General features: G+C 34.3%; 1 protein-coding gene across 11 annotated transcripts in view; it reads left to right on the top strand.

The window, feature by feature from the left end:
- The window catches only part of CRPPA (CDP-L-ribitol pyrophosphorylase A), a 337573-nt gene that overhangs the window by 235177 nt on the left and 86716 nt on the right, over positions 1-15680 (top strand). For 2 of the 11 annotated variants that reach the window (XM_078342633.1, XM_078342635.1), the window contains one exon: positions 8726-11575. The exons of 8 other annotated variants lie outside the window; for them this stretch is intronic. In XM_078342633.1, coding sequence (XP_078198759.1) covers positions 8726-8935 — 210 coding nt within the window. In that variant the 3' untranslated portion in view covers positions 8936-11575. Of the gene's footprint in view, positions 1-8725; positions 11576-15680 lie in introns of those variants that run through there. One more of the 11 variants, XM_078342634.1, reaches the window with a different exon arrangement.

The following is a 15680-nucleotide window of genomic DNA, read 5'->3' on the forward strand; positions in this document are numbered from 1 at the left end:
AAGGCTGAGGCAGGAGAATTGCTTGAACCCAGGAGGCGGAGGTTGTGGTGAGCCGAGATTGCGCCATTGCACTCCAGCCTGGGTAACAAGAGTGAAACTCCGTCTCAAAAAAAAACAAAAAGTGTAAAATATCAGTGAGAGGAATTAAATAACACCTAAATGAATGGATATGTATATCATGTTCATGGATTGACAAGACAACAGTTCTCCACCGAATGAGCTGTAACTCAATGCAATCCTAATTATAATGCCAACAGGCATTTATTTTTGAAAATGGCAAGCTGATTCTCAAATTTGCATGGAAATGCAAAATAGATGTAATTTGTAAAAGAATGACAAAGTTAGATGGCTCATACCAATTGATTTAAAATTTTGTAAGGCTACAGAATAAAGATTGTGTAGAATTGGTGTGAGAAAAATAAGTAGAGAAATTGAAGCAGTCTAGAAATAGAGCCATACATATTTAGACAACTGGTTTTTTGACAAAGGTGTCAAGGTGATTCAATAAGAAAAGGAACGTCATTTCAGCAAATTATTATACAATTGGAAACATTTGTTAGAGAGTATTGAGCTTCAATCTCTACCTGTCATCTAATGCAAAAGTAAACTCGATGATCAGAAATATAAATATTAAGGTTAAACTAAGATGCAGACATACAACAACGAAGTTGAATCTTTGATGGAAAACATTCAGCAATGGAAACCATTTATGACGGATTTTGTACTGTACTATTTGTACTGTGTACTGTATTATTCGTCTAATGACTTCTTTTGCTCTGGTAGATACCCAGGAGTCGGGTTTCTGGTTTAAATGGTAGATCTGCTTTTCAAAGAACCAGCTATCTTACCCTCATAGTGTAAAGCAGAGGTTTGCCTGGTATGTTCTAGAGTGAAGACCTTTTAACCTAATTAACACCTAAATAAATGGATATGTATATAATGTTCATGGATTGACAAGATGACAGTTCTCCTATCCCCTAAATTTGACAGTTCACCAATCACCTAAGTAGGTGATAGGGTGAAATGACTTTCATTGTACAGTTTATACTGTATTATTCCTTTTCTTTTTAGAATCTGAAGTTCTAGAACAGGCAAAACTAAGGTAATAGAAATCAGAACAGTGGAAAAGGTCAAGAGAGATTATGGAAATGTTGCACATATGAATGAGGATGGCGGGTATACAGTTGTATGTATTTGTCACAACTCATTAAGCTTTACACTTGAAATGTGCAGTTGGTAGTGTCATTTATACCTCAGTAGAAACTAACTTTCTTAAGAAATCACATCAGATCGTGCATGTTATCTGTTCATCTCTAAGTCCGCATGTTGCTAACATTGCTTTTTACAACTTAGGCTGCCTCAGAACCTTATGTATCACTCAGGGTTCTCCAGAGACATAGAACCAATAGAATATATATATTTTGAACAGATGAACTGTCATATCCACTCAAACAGTAAGCATCTAGCTGAGAGAGGATCCCTCTATTCTTTTACCTTATTACTCGCACCATTCCCATGTGGAAAAGTTACAAGTACAATTACATAAATTTCAAAATTATCATTGGATTTCATTTTCTAATGGTAAATCCACTTGTTTTTTGAACCACTATGAACTGAGGAGGGGAGACTTCATTTTTGTTGTACAGAAGGATAAGACATGGAATGATTTGTTAAAGATTAAGTTGTTTAAAATATATTCACTATGCCAGGCATCCTTTTAGAAGCTTGGACTGCACCAGTGAACAAATCATACAGTCTCTGTTCTTGTACATCTTGCATTCTGTAAGTGGGAGACAGAGTTAAAATAGTACAAAAGAGAATTAAATGGTAAGATAATTATCCTGATAACTTGTAGAGGGGAAAATAAAATGAAATAAGGTCAGGGAGGAGGCATTGCAGATCCCAGGTGTGGATTTGCCGCATTAGGAAGATGGCATTTAGCCAAATGCTGGGAGCGGAGGGAAATAGCTTTGTAGATATCTTGGGGCAGCACATTTCACTAAAGGAAGCAACCAGTGCAAAGTCCCAAAGCCCAGTGTAACTAAGACTAGTACTCTGATATTCACTAGTTAATTCTTGTAGCAAATAAGTATTGAGCATGCTCTGTGCAAGTATACTGCTGACCTTTGGAGCTACAACAATGAAAACACAGTGCTGGGGCAATTCTTATTTCCTTCCTTTTTCCCCTTAGGAGTGTTTTCTAAACCATGAGCCACACCACCGCTATCAAAGTCTGCAAATCTATTTTACTCTAGGAATTTTCTGTAAGGAAGAAATAATTATCTTCAAATATATAGGTGTTATAACTGATGATGATAATTTAAAGGTATTTTTAAATTCATAATTATGCACTTTTCAATTGACAAATACTGAAAATTCAGCTTAGTGGTATAGTCTATGAGCATTTCAAAAGTTGAAAGGGTCTTCATTCTAGGACATACGGGGTAAACCTCGGCTTTACCCCATGAGAGTAAGATTGCTGCTGCTTCTAAACGTAGATCTACCATTTAATCCAGAAATCCCACTCCTGGGTATCTACTCAGAGCAAAAGAAGTTATACGAAAAAGATACATACACATACCATGGAATACTGCTCGGCCATAGAAAGGAACAAATTAATGGCATTCACAGCAACCTGGATGAAGTTGGAGACCATTATTCTAAGTGAAGTAACTCAGGAATGGAAAACTAAATGCCATTTGTTTTCACTCATAAGTGGGAGCTAAGCTGGGAGGATGCAGAGGCACAAAAATCATACAATGAACTTTGGGGACTTGGGGAAAAGGGTGGGAGGGGAGTGAGGGATAAAGACTACCCATTGGTTGCAGTGTACACTGCTTGGGTGCTGGGTGCACCAAAATCTCAGAAGTAACCCACCACTAACGCACTTACTCTACCTGTTCCAAACTCTCCTTTCTGCTAAAAAAGCTATTGAAAAGAAATTACCAGTTACAAAAGCCACACTAAAATGTGCTCTAAGGAAGATCCTAGAAAACTTGAGGAGGAATAGCATAATTAGACCTGTGTTGTTTAAAAGCTTACATTTTATTTTCAGTTATGCAGCAAAGCCAAATGGAATAAATCTATTGAGTAATGCTTACCATTTCATTATAGTTATTTTTTTCATTTTGTAACATGATGACCTAATCTAACGTACTTAATTTGTTTGTTCCTATTACCAAAAATGGATTCAAGTCCCAATTTTTCTGCATTGCACATAAATAAAGCAGTGTTTTTAAATTAACTGTCTTCTATTAAAAGTTAGCAATTGAAAATAGCTTTCTAGTTTAGCTCTGCCTGGACAACTTCAGATGAACTTTGGGAACAATTAAGACAGACACTTGTGAAGCTCTATGCACATGCTAGTAGATGGACATCTGGTTTATGTGTCTGCAAGCTGGTTTGACATTTATAAGTTTGGATGAATTTTCATTGTAGCCTTATGTTTGAAAGTGTAGCCTTTTGTGTTTGAAGTTTTAATTTTGATCTTGATAAGACTGTGGTGGACCAAAGAGTTATTGTATGAGAGATTTCAAAATATTTACTATCAGTAAAGGTCCCTGTATTCTTATATAATACTGAATTGTTTTCGAGTTGAGATAAATAGTTGTTATGAGAATTGAGAAAAAGAAAAATGGGTGTCAACATATTTAGATTTAGAAGAGTAAAGCAGTTACATATTTATAAAGGATTTCTCAAACCTGTATTTACCTTGGATATTTTCAATTGGGGTTCTCCATGTGGTCTGTATTTTATTTCTGTACAATAGTCTTTCCCGCTCAGAAGAACCTCTGTGATTATTCCTAGTGTCTAAATCATTTCTTAATGCTAACTAAATACACATTCTCAATGAATTATCCTTGATCATGATCTATTTTGATCTTTGATGTTGCTGACAGGCAGAATAACAATATGAAATTATAACAATTGTAGTTAATCTGTGTGGTACTTGGCAACGTCATGAATATTCATTCTTTGGTAAGACAGCCCCTTCGGCTTTGTTACTCATTCAGACTTTCCATGCATGTGGCTCTGTGGTAGCTTTTGCTTGAACATATAGATGCTTGTTGGCTAATGGCTTCTCACTTTACAGATGGTAAATATGCAGCCATAACTTTTCTGATGATATTGCCATCTGGGTAGAAATCACTGTACATTCTGAATTTTTCTTGTGTCCTTTTTACCTCTGTGAATATCACATGAGATAGGATCACAGCAAAATGGCTCTGCTGTGCTCAACCCAGTTCTGTGATGCCTCAGATTTCTAGAGTGCAGTGATTTAATTCATGCTTAAGGGATTACTTCCCTTGTTAATATACCAGTAGCTAATGAGGATTGTGAGATAGCCTTAGTCACACTCTTGCTGAGATTTATTCTAGTCCTGATGATTTGTAACAGAGAGAGGAAATTGGAACCTTTGAAATTTGCATGAGTTTCTTTTTTTTTAATGTGTGTTTATATGTGCCAGAGTCTTGAGAGACAGTGAATGATGTTATAACATACTAAATGCTTACATGAGTGTGGATCATCCTTATCTGCATTTAAGTTACCTTTTTTCTCTTACGTTTTTGTTATTTTCAATTATTCTGACTAGAAGAGCTGCAAATAGCACTTTTTGTATTTTGGAACTTGTTAAGCAACTTCTCAAGGAGCTAGAGACTTGCTGTATACTAGTCAATTATTTATATTAATAAAATACATTTGTATTGGAACTATGACAGAATTCCTATGTTACTCTTCAAATTGTTATTGTATATGTAAATTTCTTTTGAAAGCCACATGAAAGTAAATACATTTAATATGCATTATACTGCTTTTGAAAAGTTGGGTTGTTGATGAGTATTATTTACTGAGGGCCTACTGTGTTCCTGCAATGAATTGAGTTCTCTAGGTTTACCTGATACTATGCTTACAGTGAACCTGTTGGGGTATTATTATTTTATAGGTGAGAAAAAAGGAGGCTCTGAGAGTTTCTGTAATATGTCCAATGTCACACTGCTAGCAGAGGCAGACACTGAATAGAATCCTGGGCCAGTCTGTTATCTAAGTATTTAATATTAAGAACTACAATACTATATGATGCATTGCTTAAAAATACTTTCCAAATAGTTGTGCAACTATTTCCAGCAGTAATTATGACTTGAAACCATATTGCTTTCTTTCTTATTGAACAATGTATTTAATAGTTATCTATTTAATGTTCTCCCTCACCTCATCTCTTTGCTCACACCATACATTTGTTCTCATTGTCCTGATTATGAAATAGGACAAAATTATTTAGGGATTGAAATAAAGACTTTACCCAAATTCATACAGACTGTCCTGGCATTGGCTCAGTTCTTCATTTAACTAAGACTGGAAACTAGATCACCTTGCAGCCTGGAACACTCTTCCTGGATGTTAGCACTGCTAATCTTTAAGGATTTTTTTTTGTCTTGAGTGTAATTCTGTTTCAGCCACACAAATCTCTAGACTCGTTACCTAATTCCTGCTTCTGCTTCACTAAAGCAGATTTGCCTTCCCATCATCTCAAATCCATGGCTCCTCTTCATCAACTCCCTTTTTCTCAAGGAATTACTTAATTCTTACAAATCCCATATTCCCTCAAAACTACCAAACTGAGTTGGATTTACAAAGTCACATTCATTTCTCTTCATAGGAAGCCTTTGATGTTTTTCTTTTACTACATTTGTATTTCCTTCAGGGCATTTATAATTGTGCTATACACATTGTTGATACATGGTCTTTGTTGAGCAACTCCTAAGAGTAGTAGCCTTGGATCTATTATGGTTAACAGAAAAATTAAGTAGAAAAAATATTTTATTGACAAGCAGAAGTTAGACTTGAAAAGGATTCAGAAAAATGTCCCAGTTCCTTTATTTTCTCTGTTATAATACTTGCGCTAGTATGGATTATTGAAATGCTAAGAAAATGTCATTTTTTCTAAACTAAACAGGAAACTATAAATATATTGGTCAATATCCAGAAATACTTAAGTTTTAGGAGCAGAAAATTCCCTAGAAATTTGTCTAGAGACTGAGTGTATGTTTTCAGTGTACCATGACTAATTAAATGCATATGAATAGAACAGACAGGAACAACACAGTATATATGTTTAATGGGCCTAAGTATTTTTATAAGCAATGATTTAGGTATCATGTGGGAAATACTTGAAAAAAGAAAACCTTATTTTTGTTGTTTCCGTTTTTAGTGAACATTGGATACTAAAAATATTTTTCATGAACCATACATGATGAGACAATAAAAATTATTAAAGTGGAGGCTGTGAATCTGAAAAAGGAACTTTCACTTAAATACTTAATTTTCATCTTTGCACATGAGCAAAAATTAAATTATATGCCTAAAGTATGAATGTACATCTTAGATCTTGTCTGATTCTTTCAGGCATCTTTCAGTGTAGATTAAACATTGTTAAATGCATTGAATCCATGGATGGTGGGACAAAATCCTCTCCTTGATATTTTCCTTCTGTAAGTTTTCTAGATTTTGTTCTGTTTTATCAGCTGTGTAACTTTGGGAAGTCTGGGAGCAAATTCTGTTATTGAGCTTATTAAAAAATCAGGACTCAAGCTATTTAATACATATAAATGATATAGTACCAAATCCCAAGGCTAAGACTTCTTTTTGATAGTCTATTATTTTTATTTGACTAAGTAGCCTGTTATTTTTAACATTTATTTTTCTCAAAAACTAATTATGTCAACCAGTAAATTCTTTTCAATCCTATTTCCCTTCTATCTTACTCACTTTAGGCTGCTATAACAAATTTCCGTAGATTGGGTGGCTTATAAACAGGAAAAATTTATCTCTCACAGTTGTGGAGGCTGGATGTTCAAGATCAGTGTGCCAAAATGGTTGGATTCTGGTCAGGGCCTTCTTCCAGGTTGCTAAGACTGACTTCGTATACACGTACATGGCAGAAAACAGCTAGCTAGCACTCTGGCCTCTTACAAGGGTACTAGTTTCCCTTATAGGAAGGCCAGGGGGACTCTTCCCTTCTGATTTAATTACCTTCCAAAAGACCCATCTCCAAATACCATAGGATTTAGCTGATCGCTAATACATTGGGATTATGGTTTCAGTATTTGAACTGGGTATGAGAAGCACATACATTCAGGCCTTAAAATCCTCCAAAGAAAATAACTGTTGACCTTTTAGTGGATATGTACCTAGATAAATTTACTTGGATTATCAAATCTGTCTATATATGTATATATACATATGGATTTTTGTGTCCCGGAGGACTTTACATGCCAGTTTATCTAAATTTATCATTTATCTTAACTGTTGTAAACTATTATGTGGTCTATTGGTGCTTCTTTGAACTTTAAGATGTGTGAATATGTACAGTCATGTTCATGTACATTTATTTCTGCAAAAGAGAAATCTAAGAAGTGGAATTCTTAGGTTAAATAACATACACATTATTTTACAGTTCCCTCCTTACTCATTTCTATCATAGTATGTCATTATTTTGACTGCCACCTCTTTTCCTTGTTTACTTTTCCAGTCAGTGCCTCCTAGCCATGCTACTATACGAATACAGTGGTATTCTGTTAGAATTTGATACCAAGAAAATTTATTTTTGCTTGACTTTCAACCCCTAGTGGAATATAAAAAACATATTTCAAGTGGTTCATGTATTGCCATTACTAGTACTCTCTTAATCAACTGACTTGAGACAAAACTAAAGAAACGGTCATCCACGGTGTACATTTGCTTATCCAGATTAGGAGAAGCCAGGCAGGAGCCAAATACAGAAACACTGGAAATTTCTTTATATTCCTATTGCCACCACCATTGTTACACCTTGTTATAATTAGACTACGATAAACATGAAGGTATGGATTAATAAAATGAGCCATGGTGATATGGTTTGGCTGCGTCCACCCAAATCTCGTCTTGAATTGTCACATGTTGTGGGAGGGTCCTGGTGGGAGATAATTGAATCATGGGGGTAGTTCCCCCCATACTTTTCTCATGGTAGTAAATAATTCCCATGAGATCTGAATGGTTTTATAAAGGTGAGTTTCCCTGCACAAGCTCTCTTTTCTGCCTCCATGTGAAACATGCCTTTCACTTTCTTCCATGATTGTGAGTCCTCCCTAGCCATGTGGAAATATAAGTCCAATTAAACCTCTTTCTTTTGTAAATTGCTGAGTCTCGGGTATGTATTTATTAGCAGCATGTAAATGGACTAATACACATGGAGAGATATGTCTGTCTTAAAATAGTCTGTGGTACCTAGAACCAGTTATTTTGATTTTGACAGTCTATCCCATTTACATTTTTCTAAGTGTAAAGAATCACATGCACAAAAATTCCCAACCCTAGAATGTATTCTGTGTCTGACTTCTGTTATGTGAGCCAAGATATTTCCTTCTTGTAGAATTATTTGAAGAATATTTGTTCTTTTCAGCCAAGTACACTCTTTTGGTATAACATTTGGTTTATGCCATGCAGTGCTGCCACAAAAGGTTCTGAAATGTATTTGAATGAATGGAGGAGCTGGGGAATACAGCAGTGAAACCTCACTCTTCAGGCTGGGATGTACGTGATCCTTCATAACTGATATTAAAAAAAAAAAAGGAAAACTTATTTGTTGTGCCTTTGGATATTTACCTTGTGCCTATAGATTCTGAAACATTAGAGGAAATTCTGGGGAAAGGTAACAAAACTGGACTGTGTTCACTTTTATTTGCAGGATGCAATAAAGAAACCTAGGTGCAAAGCGACTTATTTGAAAACTGAGAGAAAAAAAATCTACATGGAAGGAGAGTCTGATGATTTAAAACTTGGGCTATCCAGGAATATATTCTCTTCCCAAACCAGGAAGTCTGAAGTTTCCCTGGCTAGGAGCATCACCTATGATTTGAAACATTTAGCATTAGAACAGTTTAATTTTGTGCCTTAAACTAAAATTAGTTCTGGCAATGGTCATTGAATTGGGTATGTTTTTAGGAGATAAGTTTGGGAAAAGACCAAACCTAACCTTTTTCGCTTCTCTTACATACCTTCCTTTGAGCATCCTGTGTTCCATCTAAGGGGCAGAACTGTATGTGATAAATTCAATTTGGGGTCATCTTCTCAATTGCCCATGGCACAGGCCATTACACGGAGGATGGTAGAATAGATAAGATTACAACTCTGTGCCTGTGAAACACTAGAGTATCCAGAGTCCTAGAAGGACTCTAAAGCAACTCACTAAAGTTACAAGGCCATAGATTTGACTAGATTCAGACACAATAGAAGCATCCTGAATTTTTATGAGAAACCTGTATCCATAGAAATGGTAATCCTGGCAACAGTCTGAGACTGTTCAATCCCTAAGGCAAGTTCTCAGGCTTTCCACTACAGACAAAATGAGCTGATAACTGCATGGCTCCCAGAAAAGGCATTCTCCACAATACTCTTCTCAGTATGGCCATGGAGGAAAATGAGCAAGAGAAAGCCGTTCAGAAAGCAGAAACTTTGGCTATCCAGAAACATGTTTTCTTCCCAAACATGGAAACCATCAGTTTCTCTTGCTAGCAGCATTGACTTATGAGAGAGGTATGGGCCAGGGATGACTTTGGATTGCTTTTCATTTGCCCCTTTTCTGGCATCATTGTTGCCATGGTTGACGTTGTGTTTTTTCTCTACCACTGATTGACGTGAATGTGAAGAGATACCTACCTTACTATTTAGTTACAGACCCCAGATCTTTGAGATGAGAAACTGGTGCTCTAACTGTAAAGAACTTGAAGTTTGAAATAGATGTAATCATTTTTAGACATGAGTCAGCCCTTGTGATTTAGTATTTTCTGTTACTCAAAACATAAAGACTTTTCTTTTATAGATAGACTTTTCTTGGGCCTTTGCTTAATTGCAATTTTGTTACTTCACCAACTCAAAGTCATTGGCATAGTCTAAGAGGGCACACTCAAAGTGGAGAGGCCTAGGTTAGGTAAAAGAAATCCAAAAAGGTAAGATGATGACAAACTTGGCATAAGTCACAGTTAAACTTTGGGTGGATTCTAACTGACTAAAATTGCTGTGGGTGAGCAGTGCCTTGAAGTGAAAATTGGGGAGCCAGCTGATAACTTGGTTATGAAGAAAACAAATACATTTCTTTGGGCCCTAGTTGCTCTTATTAAAATGAGAGGATTGTGTCGATGCTCTGTACAGTTCCATCTAGGTTCCTGGTTCTTAAATTATTTTGTTCAGGTTAAAACTGGAGTTTTGCTTGGGATAATTTATAAAATACTTCATTTATTTAACACTTTGGATAGAAAAGCCCTTTGTAATAATGGAATGAGATGTTATTTTTGCATGTTCTTGAAATTATGTTTGCAAACTATAGTGACTGTATTTTTGTGATTTAAAAAAATTATTTTCTGTTAAATAAGGGATTTTACTATGGCTTATTTACCAGCATCCCCAACCCTCCCCAAATTTATAATAAACCTTTTTATATTCCATAAACTTTACTAATTAGAATTGTTAGTAAAATTATTAATATTAAAATTATAGTTGATACAGTTTCTCTAGGATAAAATATTTTTTATCCCTATTAATACTGCCTAGCATGAATTAGTTGGGTAGTTACAGAACAATGTTAAGCAATATATTTCAGGCAGATGCAGAGATATTTTGTAAAGCAAATGCAAAGTATGTATTACAAATATTTTTATGTATTGCTAAACATTAAATATTTACCTACCTTTTTAGCAATTATATGTTAGGTTTACAGATTTAACAATAAATATTGATGATACAGTTACAATGGTTCTGCTGCTTATTAGAGGCTAATTACATTGTTTATATGTATATATATGAACTATATATGAAATAGCTTAAAAATCTGTAACTCATTTACTGTTAAAAGGTTGTACTTAAGAAACAACTTATAATTGTTGAAGAATATAGTACTTTTTTATTTTCTTATATTCAGTATTTGTAATATTACAATATGTTTCTATTTTAAAGCATAAAAGTGTCTTAGAGGCTGTTATATATGTGGAGCATATTTTGTGAAATATCCTTGAATTAATTTAATTACTTAGGCTGTTTTTTAAGTTGAGAAAAGTGCTCTGTTACTTTCCAAGAGAATGTGATTTTGTAAAAGATGTAGTCTGACAGGATGATTTGAATCGTAGCAATGAAAATCATCAATTGCATGTCATTATGTTTGTGTTTTTGTTTTGGTGCACTTGATACTACATCTGTGTTTTCTTTATGCCTTGAAGCTGGAGATTTTATTAATAAGTCACATGAAGAATAACAAAATTTAATGATTTGACCTGTTTAACATTATGAATGTGTTCTTCCACCTTTTGATTGTGGTTATAACTAATGAATGATACAATAGATTCTAATTTTATTAGAATATTTTAGTGAACACTGATTGTGGATATGAATATATTTTAAATTCATTTGGAAAGGAAGTATGTTTTCCAGGGTCTATAATTAGTATGTAATCCTTTTTCCTAAGAAAAAGTCTTAAATGCATTTTCTTAAAATAATTACCTTGTATCTCATTCCATTGGTACATATAAAATAAAAATTATAATCATACAGTTGTTTTTTCATAATTTTCAATAGAATTAAAATTAGAATTTTTAAATTTTGACTGTAGTAGAGATCAAAACATTATCTGGAAAAAATATTATCAATTTAAATTCTTCAACTTTATATCATGGCTTTTCTACAAACATTGTACCTAAAATTACAGTGAAGCTTTTCTAATCACGTGTATCACATTTGTTTGCCATTCTGTGAAGCACAAAGTGAGTAAAGATTTTCATTTTTATGTGAAAGCACCATAGCAATTTGGAGATACAAGTTTGGCCATCTTAGTCATGTACAGTTTTGATATTTTTCAGTAAAAGATTAGTTTTATGAATGTTTTGATTTTAACTTTCATTAGATAACACACATAGACATAATTCCAGTAAGCTATATTTGTATTTTATGAGGGACTTCTTTCCCTAAATATTGACTATAGAATTCATAACTTTGTTTTTCTTGACAAAAAGCTGACTATAACAGTTAGAGAATTGGCATTTCACAGTGAAAGCTCAGTCAATTACAGAATAAAGTGGTAGAAAATATTGTTAGATGAATATGTTCTATTATGTGATTTTGAAATTAATGAATAACATAATGCTTGCCACATACATGTAATGAGATTAGAGAAATTAGCAACCATGTATGCCTAGATCAGTAAAACTACCATTACATTATCTATGAAGGATAGCATCTCATAAAAAACCATTAAAAAAAACCCACTCATATAATGTATGTGTTGCCTTTCTTATATTGTTATGTATTATAACTCAACATTTTACCTCCATCAAGGAAGTTTTGTTACTAATTAAGAGTTATGGAAAATACAGTGTTGTATATTTTTAAAATTGCATCTGTATTTCTGGTTCCCAGCTCTCGCTGTATGTTAGAGTGACCAAAGGGCTTTTAACAAGTACTGATGCCTGGGTCCCCCCACAAACCAGTTAAATCAGTCTCTCTGGGTAGGATTAGGCAATAGAGTTTGTTTCTAGAATTCTCCTGGTAACATACAGCCTGGTTGAAGACATCTTGTCTCTGTGGTACAAGAATATAGACAAAAGTATCATCATAGCATACCATTGAAATAAAATTTTATTTATCTCTGTGGCTTGTAGAGTTCTAACAAGCCTAGCAAATTGGGAAAAAAATCTTTTCTTGACTTACAGCCTTATGATGTTATTGCTGATGCTCAGAAAACATGGATTTTTTTTTTAATTAAAGACATGTTAAAATGAATGTAATGGGAAAAAATGTAATGGATGCTTCTGCTATTGCTGGTCATTCTTTGGAAAATCATCTGCTGACATAAATGAACATCATGATTCGTTGACTATAGCTAAGGAAAGACTTCTGCAAACACCCTTAGATGTCTTTTACTGCAGAAATGTGTGCCACAGTGTATTCGTTTTCTGTTGCTGCTGTAACAAATTACCAAAAACCTAGTGGCTTTAAAAAACAGATTTATTATTTTATAGTTCTGGGAGGTCACAAGTTCTAAAAGCCAGGATGTCAGCCAGGTTGCATTCCTTTTCAAGGCTCTAGGGGAGGATTCCCTACATTATTTTCCTGGTTTCTCAAGGCTACCTGCATTATTTTCTTGTGCCACTTTCCTCTGCTGCAAAGTGCAAGACTCCGGTTTCTGCCTCTATTGTTATATCTCTCTCTCTTACCCTTCTACCTCCCTTTTAAGAGGACTTTTGTGATTATTTTGGCACCACTCACATAAACATAATCCAGGATAACCTCCTCATTTAAAGATTTTTAACTTAATCATATCCACAAAACTTCTTTTGCTATACATGATAACATTTTCATGGGTTCTAGAATTTGAGCATGGCCATCTTTAGGGAGGCTTTATTTTGTCTACCATTTGTAAAGTTGAGCTACTTTTTAAAAATAAAAATACAGCATTTAAAAATTATCATAGGATAGGGTGTCTGTGAAGAATAGAACAAAAATAAATTCAGTGCTAGATTTTCAGAGAGCAGGACAATGCAAAAAATACTTGACGTTAACACTTGTTAAAGAAACTATAAAATATATGGACACATTTTAATTATGTAAAAATATTTTAGTTCATTCTGTATTTTCTGATTGCTTTATGCAATTAGAATTTGATTTTCCAAAATAGTGTCTAATTTGAGATAAGATTTATGTGCTTGAAACACTCCTAAGATATACACTGCTTGTTCTATTTCTTTATCTCTCCTTGTCTTCATATTTCTTGTCATTAAATAGGGACTCAACCAAATTTATGAGGATTTGATACCTAAATGATCAAATGTACTCAGCATTGTTCACACAGGTATAGGAACATAAAGACACAATAATTGATGTTAGTATCGCAGATTTATCTTTTAAAAATGCTTATGTAGAGACTATTAACATCAGATTATTGTCCAGCTTGGTAGATTTATGTATCTTCTGTGTATTCACTGAATGTTTTTATGTATCCATACTCTTAAGATTTTGAGGTAGCTATAGTGATATAAAAATAAGTCACTGATAGTCTGCCTTCAACTGAATATATATATGCTATTCAATGAGAAAACTTAAAAGCAATGTAAGAGAGATACAGAGAAATGATTTTAGTTCAGAGGATGAAATGCTTTTGATAATGTATAAATACAACATTTGTTTCTTGAAACTGAACCAACATGGTTTATCCCATCATTTCTTAGTAATTCACGTAATAATTTGTGTAGGCATAAAACTTTTCTTTCATCTTAATTTTCTACTAGTTCTTTATTTTAAATTCTGAAGCTTTACAGACATAAACCTTCAGAAGTTCTGTGCAACAGCTGTGCTTCATATGGTATTGGAATCACTGATAACCCACTTTTACCAATTTCCAGATGCCAGCAGATGAATCACAGTAATTGCTGTATGGTCCTTTGTGGTCTGTCACTTCCATCTGTCACTTCCATCTGTCACTGTTCTGCCATACATCTAACTGAGCTAGGGCCAAAATCTTACAAGTAAGCACTCCCCCTCTAAATTCAGTATCCAGAACTCTCTATCAATCAGGAAAAGACCCATAATGGCCTTTAAAAATATTCCAGTGTCTTAAATTCTAGTCAAACTTGCCATTTGTTCTTTTTTTTCTCCCTTCTTTTAGATAACAGCCAAGAAATCTTCATTAATCTCTCTATTGTTTATACTTTATTGAAGGTTTCTCCTTCATCTTGATTTTCTGGAAAAAAGTTGGTACAGAGGGTGTAGAGAAAGATACAAGTAGAGTTTGCTTACTAATTCTGAAGCTTATAAGAACCGTAGTGGTTATAGTAGGCTCACAGAAATTCCAGAGGGAAAATAGGTATCCATTTTGTGGCCTATGTGAGAAGATAGGTGGTTTCATAAAATGATAATGTATGTAATTATTGCTGATTGCTCCTGTGTACTTCTGTTTGAAAACTAAAACTGTGAAGAAATATGTTAATTAGAATATTTTGTTTCTAGAGAATTATTTTTTCCACAATTAATTGCTTTTGGTATTATAACAAGATGTCTAAGAGATAGTAAAAGTAAAAATAATTTGTCTTGGTATTTTAGTCATTTTTCTTCAAACTTTTTAGTTTTGAATAGTGTTTGGTAGAAACATATACATATGTTCTTTTGTTCTTTGAGTTACTACATTTATTACCTTCATATACATGGATATGACCCCCAAGTGAATAACTCTAGTCCTACCTGATCATCTGATCTCCACAACCTTGACTGTAACTGTTTTACAAAATTAGGATTCTGTGTGTTGCAATGTTTTAAAAAAGTTGAATTAAACCGGGTGCAGTGGCTCACGCCTATAATCCCAGCACTTTGGGAGGCCGAGGCAGGTGGATCACGAGGTCAAGAGATTGAGACCATCCTGGTCAACAAGGTGAAACCCCGTCTCTACTAAAAATACAAAAATTAGCTGGGTATGGTGGTGTGCGCCTGTAGTCCCAGTTACTCGGAGGCTGAGGCAGGAGAATTGCTTGAACCCAGGAGGCGGAGGTTGCGGTGAGCCAAGATTGTGCCATTGCACTCCAGTCTGGGTAACAACAGTGAAACTCTGTCTCAAAAAAAGGTTGAATTAATAAATTTGTATCAAATAGGACATATTATACACCTCA

This window comes from Callithrix jacchus, chromosome 11 (genome assembly GCF_049354715.1).
Source record: "Callithrix jacchus isolate 240 chromosome 11, calJac240_pri, whole genome shotgun sequence".
Taxonomy (NCBI): domain Eukaryota; kingdom Metazoa; phylum Chordata; class Mammalia; order Primates; family Cebidae; genus Callithrix; species Callithrix jacchus.